This window comes from Gossypium hirsutum, chromosome D13 (genome assembly GCF_007990345.1).
Source record: "Gossypium hirsutum isolate 1008001.06 chromosome D13, Gossypium_hirsutum_v2.1, whole genome shotgun sequence".
Lineage (NCBI taxonomy): Eukaryota > Viridiplantae > Streptophyta > Magnoliopsida > Malvales > Malvaceae > Gossypium > Gossypium hirsutum.
Window position 1 is genome coordinate 57,540,583 of NC_053449.1, and position 14,151 is coordinate 57,554,733.

Below are 14,151 nucleotides of genomic sequence, written 5' to 3' on the forward strand. Positions count from 1 at the left end.
GGCTACTTATAACTATAATATATATGAGTTTGAATAATTTAACTATAGCATTTCGATTAAATTTGTAAGCCGCCATAAAAAGTAAAAAGCTATTAATATAAAGTTATTCTTTGTTAACAAGATTTCAGCATAGTTAATAAATGTGAAAGTTTTGGATTTTGAGTATCTTAATCTAAAATCCACGTGAACCTCCGAAGTTCATAATATATGAATTTTAATTCAGTTAACTCAATTCGTCGGTTAAATCATACCAATTTTTATTATACTTCAATTGTACTCATTGAATGAATAAATAATAATTAACCTCTTAAATCTTATTATTTATTTTGAGCAAACTCATGTATATATATGTTTTATTAAATTTAAATTAATTTTTAATTTTAATTTATAACTAAATAAAGTTTTAGTCTAAACAGATCGATATATAATTGTTCAATGGGCATAGAAAAATATAAAATTTAATTTTAAATATTTTCTCTCAACTACCTTTTCTAGATCTCCTGCCATATTAAATTTTGTGAACAAAAAAAATGTGCGCTACCATCAATAATAATTAACTCAATTAAAAAGGGTAGCATATTTGCATAAATGATCCATGGCATAAAATGATTAATTATAAAGGACCCTGATCACAAAACTAATTTATTACAAACTTTTTTTTTGGTAAATAATTTATTACCAACTTATTTTCTTGAAAGGACAAACTTTTAATTCTTACAAAGATATGTATATAATTGGTCTTCCTATTAGATCACATATTTATATTTGCAATTAAATCATTTATATATTTTGCTTTCATGGTTTTTCGGTTCCTTTTTGCACGTCATATGTCTCATTTATTTTATTTTCATAATGATATATTTCGTCATTTAATTAAAAAATGTATTATAGCTTTTTATTTAACATTTTATCTATTTTAGCCTTTAAATTTGTGTTATTTATTAAATCACCTTCAAAATAAATAGAAAATTTAATGTACATTAACTTGCTAATGTGGCATGTACATGAATAGACATGTGGATGTCACGTTAACAAAATTAATAGAGATTAATTTTTTTATTCATTTTTAAGATGATTTGACAAATAATACAAATTAAATTATTAAAATAGGCACGTAAGATTACAGTCCCTCGTATATAAACTGACATCAATTTCCATATTGAGGGGGACGAATACTTGTTTTAAATATCAAAATTATAATACTTTTTATTATAAATATGTTATATATAAAAATAATTATTCAATGTATTTATTGAAAAATCTGTTTCTAGAAATAGACAATTCATGAATAATTTGTTTGTTAATCAATAATTTAATGAATTAAAAAAAACAAATTCATGGAGAATTATTGATGCAAAACATACATTGTATATGAAAGAGAAAGAGAAGTCGAGTCGGATATGAAATGGGGGGGGGGGGCAAACTGACCCAAATGCCCAACAAACCAAACCCGACGGGGCCCACGTAATATAAAACGACAAGCTAACCCACACTTCAAAGTCCAGAGTCCCTTTTTAGTAGTTTAGACGAAAAACAAAGGGTATTTTAATAATTTAAATGGAGGGAAAAAACGCGCCGGATAATATGCATCGTGATTGCAGATCAAGCGAAACAGGTTTTGGCCCCACCTTGTCCCCTTTTGTCGGTCTATACTCTTCCTCCACTTAAGTATTTGTAAATTAAAAATATATATCTTATATCAAATTGCTCCATTCTATCCAAATCTCCAAATTTTGATTTAATAAATTTGAAAATTTTAATTTTATTTAAAAAATTAATAATTATATTAATCCATTTAAATCCAATTTACACTTAATTAATTTGAATAACTTGAATTTTATTAATAATGATATCACATGATTGTAAAACAAACACAAAAAGACTCGATATTAATTAACTAAAATTAAAATCATCTAGTAAAATTTAAAAGTATATTAGGAGTTTGATTTTTATTAAAAAAAATCACCAAACATATGTTTCATTTATTAATTATTATTGTATATTTTTTAATTATCAATGAATTCTTAAAGAAAATATAAGAGTCCAAATTTTTTATTTTTCAAGGTATTTATAAAAGTGAGTTTAGTAATTAATCATTCGCATTCTGTAGGCTTATTAAGAGATTAGATACTGATTATAAGTTTTAAAACTGCTTCATATTCAGGGCGAAGATCGAACTCTCCGAACTCTCGTAATTTTCCAACCTAAATTATTTAAGGGTAAATTAGGTAAATTAACTATTTAATTTAATACTTATAATAATTAACTCATAGTTACTGAATTTTAATGTGTTATGGTAACTTATTTCCCATGAATAGGATAATATTTTATTAAAAAAATGGTAGCATTCGTCAATAATTAATGTTATATGCAGAGTTGAAACATCTGCATATCATTTCATCCAAAAACTCAATAATATTTTATTAGGTCTTGTTTGATAAGTTTATAAAAAAAATTAAATATTTATTATTTTCCCACACCTTTAATAATCTGATAATAAGAATTATTTAATGGAATTCTTCTAAGAAAGTGTGTAAATGGTAAGTAAAAAATGAGTCATTTATTATCTAATGAATAATATTTTTATCTATTTTATTTCCTTTAATATCAAATAAACTTCTAGATTTATATTTGATTTTCTTTAAATGTTTCTAAAAACAAGGATAAAATGTTAAATAAAAAATTAATAATTTGAAATTTATTTTATTAAATATTTTAAAAATAATATATTAAACATTTAATTTTTCAAACACTTAACTTTTTTAATTTATCAAATAGCACATTTGATGAATATTTTTAATTTAAGTTTAATTTGATGAGAATTATAAATAAATAAATATTTAAAAATACTAAAAAATAGATATATATTATTTTTTTTAAAAATGCATCCAAGCACAAAAATAGTGATAGAGAATGAACTGCATTAGACCTGTTCATGGGCCGGGCCGGGTTCGGGTCGGCCCCACAAAAAATTTTCAGCCTGTTTACTAGGCCCGGGCCCGGCCCGAAATATGGGCATGAGATTTTATCCAGGCCCGGCCCGAAGAAAAAATATGGGGCCCAAGCCCGGCCCGGCCCGGCCCGTTTTTAATTAAAATTAAAATTAAAATTATTTTTTAATAAAATTAAAACTAATTGTTATTAAAATTAATTGTTAGTAAATTTATCAAATTATTAATTGTATTAATTGTTGTAATAAAATCTAACATTTGATTAGTAAATTTATCAAATTATTAATTGTATTAATTGTTGTAATAAAATCTAACATTTGATTAGTAAATTTATCAAATTATTAATTGTATTAATTGTATTAATTGTTGTAACAAAATCTAACATTTGATTAGTAAAACAAACTTGATGTTTTATTATTATTATTTTGTAACACTAGTCAAGGAAATGAAAGTAAATAAACTTAAAATAAAAAACTATTATATTTTAAAAATAAATATATATATATATTTAATATTTTTCGGGCCGGGCCGGGCCGGGCTAAAAAAATCTTGCCCGAGGCCCGGCCCATTTTTAAACGGGCCTAAAATTTTGCCCAAGCCCATATTTCGGGCCTATATTTTTACCCAAACCCTCCCATATTTCGGGCGGGACGTCGGGCCGGGCCGGGCCGCCCGGCCCATGGACAAGTCTAAACTACATAGAGTGGAAGCCTATTTTCAAAACAATTTCTCGCATCACTCCTAAAATATTAATTATTACATTATTTCTATTAATATTGAGTTTGGTATCATGAACTAATTACACTTAGATAATGATGAAAATAATCTTAAGTAGTATTCAAAAAGCCACTTAATAATTGGATTTGGGCATAACTGTTTGTAATTACGCAATGATGACATATTTAGATAACCATTTAATTGATGGATCACATCAAATTTGATGTGATTGGAGAACTCCAATTACACTTTTCAGTTCTCAAGGTAATGTGAGAATTGAAGTAATTATGCAGGTAACTACAATCAAATCTAGTTTTTAAAAAAATATTTTTATACAAATTATAAAAAATTATATTACAAGTATAAACACGTATGAGTATTTGGGATGGTTTAACAAAAAAAAATTATATTATAAATCCTTAAAAAATTGTGTTATAAAAATATTTTGTGTATTTTATAAAATTTTCACAAAATGATATATTATTTAAATCTTGAAAAATTTCTAAAATTATGACTAAAAAATTTATTATAAAAAAATAATTTTCATGCTATAAAAGTATTATAATATATTTATTTATAAAAGGTTCTGACAAAGAAGTATAAATATAACTTATTTATGAGTCCATGTTATATGTTATAAAAACAATATAACTAATCATAAAAAAATGTTCTAATTTTTTTATCTTAAATTATTTAAAAAAAATAACTTTATTGAGTTATGGCAAAACTTTATATTATTTATAATAAATGTTGTGAAAATTTTTAAACAATTTATAAAACTTTTTTACGAAAATTATATATTATTTTTTACTTAATTTAAAATTATAAAAAATATATAACCTAAGTGTTTTTTGAAATTGAGTTTTTATAATTAAAACTATAGACCATTTGGATTGTGAACTAAAATATTGTAAGGTCAATGCTAATTATGTAAACAAAAAAAAGACTTTCTTACACCATATCGTAAGATACGCCGTTTGAGAGAATGATGCACACAAACATTATAGATAACTCACAAACTTTTTAATTTGAGACATTCTAGGTTTCAAAATGTGATTTGAGAAAACATTTGTTGATGTAAAAATATATTTCTCATATTAACATCGTCTTAGTATAACACAAAAAATAAGGTTTGATTGTACTAATATATTGCATATTTCATGATTTCAATTATAGATGGAATTGAAATGATCCATACTTCAAATTGTACATAGAAGAAAGATATATGGATAATATTAATTATGCAAATTCAAATTCAGATAATGATAAAATCGGTCAAGGACCAATAAATAATGATAAGGAGCACATATGCATTAGAACAATTGAATAAAGTTGTATATGATGTTCATTTTTCTTACTATTTTTATTTGTAATTATATTATCAACTACTTTTTAGACTAACAATGATGATTTGATTTTAATTTTTGTTACTTATTTAGAAATTATTTTTATCCTACCAATAATTTTTATAGTAATGATTAATATTTTTAAAAAATATAAATTATGCAACTGCGTGATTATAATTCATACCACCAAACATGACTTAAAAAATTACGATGTAACTACACTATGTCATTGACATACGTTAAGAGAATTACAATTCTATAAGTAGTAGTTACTAACACTTTTATTTTGTAAATTATATCATTTCAAGAACATATTTGTCATTACATCTCTTTTATATAGAAAAATAGAATTATAAATACATACAATAACAAGGTAAAACCCAAACAACAAGCATAGCTAATACAACTTGAACCTAAGCCACATCTAAGGTAATAAACATCTTTAACCATCAAGTTATCACGTGAGATTATTTATCACATAATTTTTTATTATAAAATAATACACTGATATTATTATAAAATAATAAACGAATTAATCTTAACCACGTTAACTAAAACCGCTAACGAATCTTTAAGTAATAATCTGATAATTTTTAATTTTACAGGAGAAATTTAAAAACTGACATATGACTTGTTTTATTATTATTCAATATCAATTAAAAATATATTAGTGTATTAAATACTCTATTAATGTGTTAAATAATTATTTTTCATATTAATTAAAAAGTAATATATTGCGGTCCAATCCAACTCTTTAATCTCTCACACTTACAATTTTTTTTTGTCATTTTCTTCCTTGAGGAAAAAAAAAAACCAACCCAATGGAGAAACAGCTGCAACAATCAGCAGCTTCCTTTGCTTCTTCATCTCCACCTTGTTCTTCTTCTCATATTTGGTTCTTCTGTAAACACAGTCTTTTTTCTTTAGCTTCAACTCAAATGGTTAGGTCCGCATCTTTCTTTTCATTGTGATCTCTTTCGATCAACAATCTATATACCCTTTACTGCTATCACTCTCAGGTGCATTCAACATTCTTTTTTTCTCTTCTGAATCTTTAGATTTCCTTTTTCCTTTTCTGAATCTCTATTTCACTGTTCAACATTTTCCAAGTTCGTTGCTTTCTTGATTCTTGGTCAAGAAAATTGGGTTCTTGGTGATGCATTGTAATTGTTATTCCTTTATTTTTCTTCTTGGTGTTTTCAACCTAATGTGCATTTTATCTAAAGTTTTGTGCTTTTTGCTTGTTTAGTAAATAAAAATGTTGATTTTTTAAGCTGATAACTATGTGGTGTATAAATTATAACAACTACTTTAATCAGATATTTCTTTTCTAATTTCTTTTCACTGTTCCATTTTTCTCTTCTATTCTGATGTTTCTATTGGTTCTTATTTGGTCTTTAAATAGAAAGGTTTTAAAGCTTAGTACAATTAAAAATGGTTGCTGTGCTGAGCTATCAATTCATGATTTTGACTAAACAAAATAATTTAACTTGATGGGTTGTAGAAAAAAAAGGGTTTAAAAATTGCAAGATGCTGACATTTTAATCTTTACTGTACCATGAAATTTAAAACTTTCTAACATTGTTGTCTGAAATATTTTTGAACCATTGCTTATATTAGCCCTCTTTTCTGTCTGTCATATGGTGAATGTTGATTTTCATTTTTGTTAAATTGTTGAATTGGTTTTTCCAATTCTAAAAAGCTGGAATCTTTTTCTCTTTCAATGTATAAATTCTTTGTTTCTTATTTTGTCTATGTTTCATCTATGTTTTGTTGTTAGCGGTTCACTTCTAAGAGTATGCATTCAAGTAACTGGACAGATAGTGTAGCATATCCCTTTGCATCTCCTATGTTACTTGACTTGAGTGTCGGATCCAGATATGTTCCAATTTTATTTTATTTTCCACCTATTTGGAGGATCCTTAGAGGGTCATATCCGATACCTATGTTTACTCTAGCACTTCAAGCAAAATGAAGAGTCTGAGCAAGATACTGCATCTCTATCATTTTGGAATGATTCATGGATATCTAATGTGCTGACTTCTTTTTTGGTCGAATCCGGAAAAAGGAAGTCGAATACATCTGCCACATGGAGCAGTATGAGGTACTAGAGCAAATTGGGAAGGGAGCTTTTGGTTCAGCTCTTCTAGTGAGGCATAAGCATGAAAAGAAGAAGTAAGACTGCGAATAAGACGCATTGCCTTATGTCAATTAGAGTTCCTTGATTGACTCATCTTATGTCAATTGATTTATCCTTTTCTCTTTTCTTTGGGAATGATAAGGTATGTGCTTAAAAAAATCCGTCTTGCTCGCCAGACCGATAGGTCAAGAAGATCTGCTCATCAGGAGGTTTGTAATTCCCTGATAGGTCTTTTTAGTTCCTTATTTTCTTTATGCTTCTTTTATGATCTCTAGTGTTGCTGATTGTAGGCCAACTGCTTGTTTCTCTGGTATGAACTTAGTTTTAATCAATCTATAGACTAACATTTCATGTGGTTCATGTAGATGGAGCTTATTTCTAAAATTCGAAACCCATTCATTGTGGAGTACAAAGATTCCTGGGTAGAAAAGGTATGCTTTATTTCCACTATTTCCTGTAATATCTGCTCTGCTTGGCATTTTCATTTTGCACTTTCTTTTTATTGTCTCTTATGTTATATACCTCTTGCTGATTTGTCCATATCATCTGAATCTTTGCAGTGATCTATGGCCTAACATGGGTTCTCGTTTGTCTTTGTTTTCAGGGTTGTTATGTGTGCATTATTATAGGTTATTGTGAAGGAGGAGACATGTAAGTTCCTTTTCTTGCTGATATCGAGATATATTTCTGTAAGTTGTTATCAAATCATAATACTATTTTCCTTATAAACCAGGGCTGAAGCAATAAAGAAAGCAAATGGCAAGCTTTTCTCAGAGGAGGTTTTGTTTTTTTTTCTTTTCCCTTTCTTTTCATTTTAATTTTTCAACTCGTCTTCCAGTAATTTCTCATTTCCTCTTATGTCGAAGTTTATTGTTATTTTAATCTCTTAGACAACTTTTATTTTCTAACAATTGCAAGTCCAAATTTTATTGTATCGAAACATGTTTAGAAACTGTGCAAGTGGCTAGTTCAACTCCTGATGGCTCTTGACTATTTGCACGTGAATCATATTCTTCATCGTGATGTCAAGGTTAGTGGCATGATGTTGTTCTCATCCTGAATGTATTACGATCTTCTGTAATGCACCGAGTTGCTTTCTACTGATAATATTTTATTTGATCCGTTTTTCAGTGTTCAAACATCTTCTTGACAAAAGACCAAGACATTCGTCTCGGTGAGTGATTTTACTGTTTTCCATTTAGTTCCTTGAAAGAGTTAGAATTTCTCCTCATAAAGATGAGAGTAAAACACTTATGCAGGTGATTTTGGACTTGCTAAAATTTTGACTTCCGATGATCTCACATCCTCTGTAAGTACTTACATACAATAAATTAAGGTCTTGATTTTGTTAATCATGATTCTATATCATTATTCGATGCTGTTTTCTTCAGGTTGTTGGGACTCCGAGCTATATGTGTCCTGAGCTTCTGGCTGACATACCCTATGGTTCTAAGTCGGATATCTGGTCATTAGGTAAACATGCTCCCACACAAAAGAGCACTCGCCTTTGTCTGTCAATCTCTATAGAATTCCAAGATTTTAATCTTTATATGTGTTTAAATGACTTAAAAAATATATTTTCCAGGATGCTGTATATATGAAATGACTTCTCTCAAGCCTGCATTTAAAGCGTTTGTGAGTTTTTTTTACCCTATCCTTTTTACTTCATAACAATTTGCAGCTTGTTGCATATAAATCTTTTAGGTTCTATTATTGCACATAATCTTGAGTCTTGACATTTTGTTGCATCATGAGCTTTTAGGTATAATTAATACTTTGACATCAGGATGTATTTCTCCTTCTGGAAACTTCGTTTCATGTTTAGTAATCATTTTCCGGTTTCATGTATTGTTTTCCTTTTCCTAATAAACTTAAATCATCTCGAGCAGGATATGCTGGCACTGATAAACAAGATCAATAAATCAATAGTTGCTCCACTTCCAACGAAATATTCTGGGGCCTTGTAAGCTCGTTTTCCTTCCATGACTGGTGTCATTGTACTTTATTTCTTCTTGTTAAGTGGTAGCATAATAATTGGTTTTTGCCTTGTGAATTTCGTTTTCTAATATGCGCATTTTAGAATGATGGGTTATGTTGATCTAACTATTTCTTGATTTCCATTTCAGTCGTGGTCTTGTTAAAAGCATGCTGCGCAAGAATCCTGAACTCAGGCCAAGTGTATATATAACTCTCCTCTAGTCTATGTCTTTTATGTTAATACATAGCATCTATATGAGTTGCCTATAATGTGCTCAAATGTAAATTCATACATAAATGATTTTAGAATTGGATAGAACGAAACTACAGTTGTTTTAGTTGCCATACTGTGCTTTGTGCCTGGTTTTGGGGCATTCATTCATTTTCATGTGCACATTTCTGGAATTTATGATCTTTCTGATCATCATATCCGTTGTAACAGGCTGAGGAATTGCTCAGACACCCGCACCTTCAGCCGTATGTTCTCAAGGTTCAAATTAAAATCAATAATCCGAGAAGGAACTCTTTACCTGTGAATTGGCCAGAAACCAATATAAAGAAAACTAGATTTTCGGATCCAGTAGAAGTCCGCTTCTCTGGTTACAGGGAGAGGCGTCAGTCGTACAGTAATGATCGGACATTGAATCCGAGCATTTCTGGAGCTGAGCAAGATTCAGTTTGCTCTACCAAAGGAATACATCATGCTGTACCGGGTTATTTAAATCAAAGATTAGAGGATTTGTCTGTTGATCGCAGCCAAGGAACAGTCATTTGCAAGCCAATTACTTCAAAACTTTCTAGTATCACCAAGACTCCAAGAAGTTCTTTGGCAAAAGCTTCTGGAACTGCCAAGAGAAATACAGAGCCAACAAAGAATCGTGACTCTGTAAGTTCCTTAGAGTTCTTCTCCTTCCTCCCTTTCCCCCGCCTTTTCCTTTCTCAGACTTGTGTTCAACACATTCCTCGAGATTGCTAATAATAACCTTTTTCTAGTTTCAAAAGCTGCGGTTTTACTGTTTATCTTGTGCCGACAGTTTCCTGGTTCACGCACTCCGATTAAAAAACCTCTTCCAGCAACTCGAAGGACATCCTTGCCACCACCAACAAGAACTACAGTACGAGAATCAGCTTCTATGTCTAAAGCTGGTATTCTTCACCTCATACAATCACCGGACGTTTCAGTTAATGCTCCTCGAATTGATAAGATAGCTGAATTCCCATTAGCCTCGTATGAAGATGCATTCTTCCCCATCCACAAAACTTCATCAATATCTGCACAGGGCTCCTCTGGCTCACCGCAATTTGTTGATCGTTCAATCACAAAAGACAAATGTACTGTTCAAACAAGTGATCGAGCATCCATCAAGCCCCGTTTCACTGATGCATGGCAGGGAATTCAACGCAGCATGTTTAAAGCTGATGGAGAGAATGCGACTGATTCCTCCGATCAGAATGCCACTGCTGGGGCATCAAGCCGTACCTCATCAGACACACAGAGATGGAGATTTGACCCTTCATCGTTCCAGCAACGTGCTGAGGCATTGGAAGGGTTGCTTGAATTTAGTGCAAGGTTGCTGCAGCAAGAGAGGTATGATGAGCTTGGGGTGCTACTAAAGCCGTTCGGACCAGGTAAGGCCTCCCCTAGAGAAACTGCTATCTGGTTGACTAAGAGCTTTAAGGAGAATACTGGTAAACCAGAGGATTAATAATGGTGAACCCTGTGGTCTGTATTATTATCTGTAGCCAAAAACATGTATCAAATTTTTAGAGTCCGATCCAGGCTTATCTGATTTTAGGCATTGATTCATATTGAGAGAACCTTAGCAATTAGGCATTTTGGTTTTCAAGTAAATGCTAATTGTTAGTTCTAGGTTGTAGTTCCGTTATTTTCTTCGAAATGGATGATGAACATTTCTTCCACGGTTCTACCTATCGACTTTTTATTTATATTCACGACGGATACAAAAAATGGATGATCTTGATGCTGAAACTAGTATCTTTGTTCCTGTACCGAAATAGAACTTCCGGTTTTCACTTATCATAGCCATCTCAACCAAGATGAGAAAATATAAAAGAGTTACTTTGTGGTGATAAGAAGCTCCCCAGGGCTCCATTCCAACCGTTACACAGCCTAACCCAACCACCGGACCATCCTCACCACCCGTCAAATCACCCATCTCAGACACCTCCAAATACTAGTTCACATTATTCCATTCAAGAGGCTCAGCAGAAGGGGGTTTGCAAAGGCTAATGAACAACAGTAAGGAAAAATGAATTTGAACACAGCAAGAATTGTTTGATTGGACATCAAACCATTGAAAGATAATAAATTTTTTAAATCTTGAATTGCTCTTAATTTAAGTCAAACTTAGTTTTTCCTTGGCAGGTAAATGCTTTTCTATGTTCTGGTTTTTTGTTCTTGGTTTTATCCTTTACATTCGACACTCGTATTTGACATGATTACGGAGGTTTTGACTCCTCCAAATACATGGAAAAAAAAATAGACCATACTCGTATCTGATACTTAAAACTTGAGTCTAAACAATTATGTCCAAGACAATTTTGTACCACCAAGCTTAGTACTGTTGGAAAATATTTCACTCCAAGCTACAATTTACATCAAATGATTCCAGATTTAGTCTACTTGAGGGCCCATTACTTTAAAGAAACAGAAGTTTAGAAGTTAAGAAAACACTAATAAGTGAAAATGAAACTTTGCAAGAAATCTTCAAGGGAGTGGCAAATGGCTTCACCAGGATTAGGATTTCCATTGCAGGCCTTGGATAATATAATATTATTGCAAAGAAAATATATAAATAAATTCAATGGCAAGAAAAAAAAACATACTAATATACATGAATTAAAAAAGAGAAATAAAAAAAATACTAGTCAACAACACTAACAAGTTATCTGTATAAATTTATAAGATCTTTGGTCTTTGTTGTCTGGGGTGTGATCAGACATGGGAAAGGCAAGCAAATGGTTAGTAAACTTCTTGCTAGGGAGAAAAGACGATAAAGGAAAAAGGAAGAATTTGTCCATATCTTTTGATGAAGAGAATTTGGTTTCATCCCCGTCTGCAACTCCATCGTCCGCATCTTCGTTTAAGCGGAGATGGAGTTTTGGGAAGTTGTCGAGTAAAGATCGAGCTCATAAGAGTTCCCGGTCACTTGACTCAATGACTGCAACTCCACTTTTGAAGCAAGCTGTATTCAATATGGAGATCCGGCATGATAACACGAGGGTTTTTACAATGGCCATGATGAATTCTAGCAGAAGGAAAACAAAAGCAAGATACGCAGCAGTGGAAAATGCGGCAGCGACCCAGATTCAAGCCGCTTTTCGTTCGTATTTGGTAATGATCATATGCTTAAGTTTTTGAATTCCATGGTTGCAGTGGCCTAATGATTTTTATTGATCAATATTGCAGGCAAGGAAAGCATTGCATGCTTTAAGGGGACTAGTAAAGTTGCAGGCATTGGTTAGGGGTTACTTAGTGAGAAAACAAACAACTGCTACTCTCCGAAGCATGCATGCGTTAATGTCTATACAAGTTCGAGCTCGGTTTCAGAGAATTCAGATGGCTGACCAATCACAACTTGATGTAAAATCCCAATCATTAAGATATGGCAGGTTTCTCCAGGAGATGGAGTTCAAAAGATCACAAAGAGTAAGTTTTTTCCATCATTTTCTAAGCAACGAAACATCAATTATTGTTGCAATAAGTCCAAATTCAACAACTAATTTATCAATGTTATGTGCATATAGGAAGGTATTAATGAAAAACATGGGCCTGTGAAGAGCCAAAACGGTTTAATGAATCATTCACAAATGGAGAGGATTGAGCAAGGAATCATCAAATATTACTCAGGAGAGCTTCCAATCTTAAAGAGGCAACAAAAGCATGAGGAGTTCTCATTCACCACACACAACAGTCCGCGACATTCTCCTCCGATGTCGAAGGTAACGCCTGCTAGATCCTCTTTCAGTTCTCATGATTATCCATACATGCCGAGTTACATGGCAAACACACAATCTTCGAGGGCCAAACTCCGGTCACAAAGCGAACCGAGACAACGGCCTGCATTGAACTTCAAAGCCAAAGGCAAGAGAATAACTTCGGCCGAAGAAATGGATGATGATATTCTTCCACGTTATTCATTTTCACAGTCGAAAGGTGTTGCGGATGAACATCAAGATCCGTGGATTGTCAAACTTTATCAATCCACAATTACACCAAAGATGGATACCTCTTCTTACAAATGAGGTAAGTCAAGTGTTCACTGCAGTAGGTTCAAGATTGAATCTTTGTCACACGGACTCAGGAGTAAAAGCTGGATATAGGTATATATTCGACACGAATATATTCAGTAAACTTCTATGTATTTGGAAGTGCTTGAAAGATGATATGTGAAATCCATATCTGAATATCTGGTAGGGTACACAAGTATCCAACAATGATACTTCAAAAAAATTGAAGAATTAGAATAATACAGGATTTAACAGATGAAAAAGAATACAATCTTCTGCTTTTATATGAATGAAAAGATTGCAAATACTTTCTAAATTTCCATTGTTCATCAGAATAACTGGGTATCCTGTTTTTTGTTTGCACAATCCATCAAAAGTATGAAAGGCAAAAAAGTTATATGAACAGATGATTTAATATGGATTCTGAAAGGAAAAGAAAAGTATACCACAGCCATACAAATATTCATAATCAACATTCAAACTGTGCAGTGTTCATTGTATGGGCAGTCCGGGAGAGCAATGCCGCCCCGAGATTTCAGCTCGGTATATAATTATGTATCATGTACAATAATTGAGATATTTTTATGGATAGAATTGTATATTTTAATGGATGGAAACAGTCAATATTTTACAAATAGAGATCAATGGTGAAAAAAGACAAAAATTCAGCTATTGCCAACTCGGACAGAAGCTGAATAAAAAAGCTCAGTTGTTGTGATAAGCCAAAATTTAGGCAACTAGAACTATAGTGGTCCCTCAGGCAATTCAA

At 31.3% G+C, this 14,151-nt stretch overlaps 2 protein-coding genes across 4 annotated transcripts; both read left to right on the plus strand.

The window, feature by feature from the left end:
- Positions 1 to 5,783: 5,783 nt before the first annotated feature.
- On the plus strand, positions 5,784 to 11,051 carry LOC107920407 (serine/threonine-protein kinase Nek2). 3 transcript variants are annotated; one of them, XM_041109258.1, is made up of 15 exons: positions 5,784 to 6,033; positions 7,083 to 7,189; positions 7,297 to 7,363; positions 7,520 to 7,585; positions 7,759 to 7,805; positions 7,888 to 7,933; positions 8,104 to 8,184; positions 8,286 to 8,328; positions 8,414 to 8,463; positions 8,546 to 8,627; positions 8,740 to 8,789; positions 9,044 to 9,117; positions 9,281 to 9,332; positions 9,574 to 10,017; positions 10,125 to 11,051. In XM_041109258.1, exons 2-15 carry the CDS (start codon positions 7,104 to 7,106, stop codon positions 10,338 to 10,340), a joined length of 1,404 nt encoding a protein of 467 aa, XP_040965192.1. In that variant the 5' UTR covers positions 5,784 to 6,033; positions 7,083 to 7,103; the 3' UTR covers positions 10,341 to 11,051. The 3 variants fall into 3 exon arrangements, with proteins under 3 accessions (XP_040965192.1, XP_016705605.1, XP_040965191.1); XM_016850116.2 differs by having other exon boundaries at positions 10,166 to 11,051; XM_041109257.1 differs by lacking the exons at positions 5,784 to 6,033; positions 7,083 to 7,189; positions 7,888 to 7,933 and having other exon boundaries at positions 10,166 to 11,051.
- Positions 11,052 to 11,166: 115 nt separating this feature from the next.
- LOC107920409 (protein IQ-DOMAIN 14) lies at positions 11,167 to 13,916 on the plus strand. The gene is made up of 3 exons (XM_016850118.2): positions 11,167 to 12,486; positions 12,562 to 12,801; positions 12,900 to 13,916. The coding sequence occupies exons 1-3, from the start codon at positions 12,094 to 12,096 to the stop codon at positions 13,395 to 13,397; spliced, it is 1,131 nt and encodes a 376-aa protein (XP_016705607.1). The 5' UTR covers positions 11,167 to 12,093; the 3' UTR covers positions 13,398 to 13,916.
- The last annotated feature ends 235 nt before the right edge of the window (positions 13,917 to 14,151 follow it).

Coding starts and splice junctions, on each gene's coding strand:
- LOC107920407 (XM_016850116.2), top strand. CDS start 7,104: ATGGAGCAGTATGAGGTACTAGAGCAAATTGGGAAGGGAGCTTTTGGT. Junction 7,934..8,103: donor GCAAGCTTTTCTCAGAGGAG/GTTTTGTTTTTT, acceptor AAACATGTTTAG/AAACTGTGCAAGTGGCTAGT. Junction 8,185..8,285: donor TTCTTCATCGTGATGTCAAG/GTTAGTGGCATG, acceptor TCCGTTTTTCAG/TGTTCAAACATCTTCTTGAC.
- LOC107920409 (XM_016850118.2), top strand. CDS start 12,094: ATGGGAAAGGCAAGCAAATGGTTAGTAAACTTCTTGCTAGGGAGAAAA. Junction 12,487..12,561: donor CCGCTTTTCGTTCGTATTTG/GTAATGATCATA, acceptor TCAATATTGCAG/GCAAGGAAAGCATTGCATGC. Junction 12,802..12,899: donor AGTTCAAAAGATCACAAAGA/GTAAGTTTTTTC, acceptor ATGTGCATATAG/GAAGGTATTAATGAAAAACA.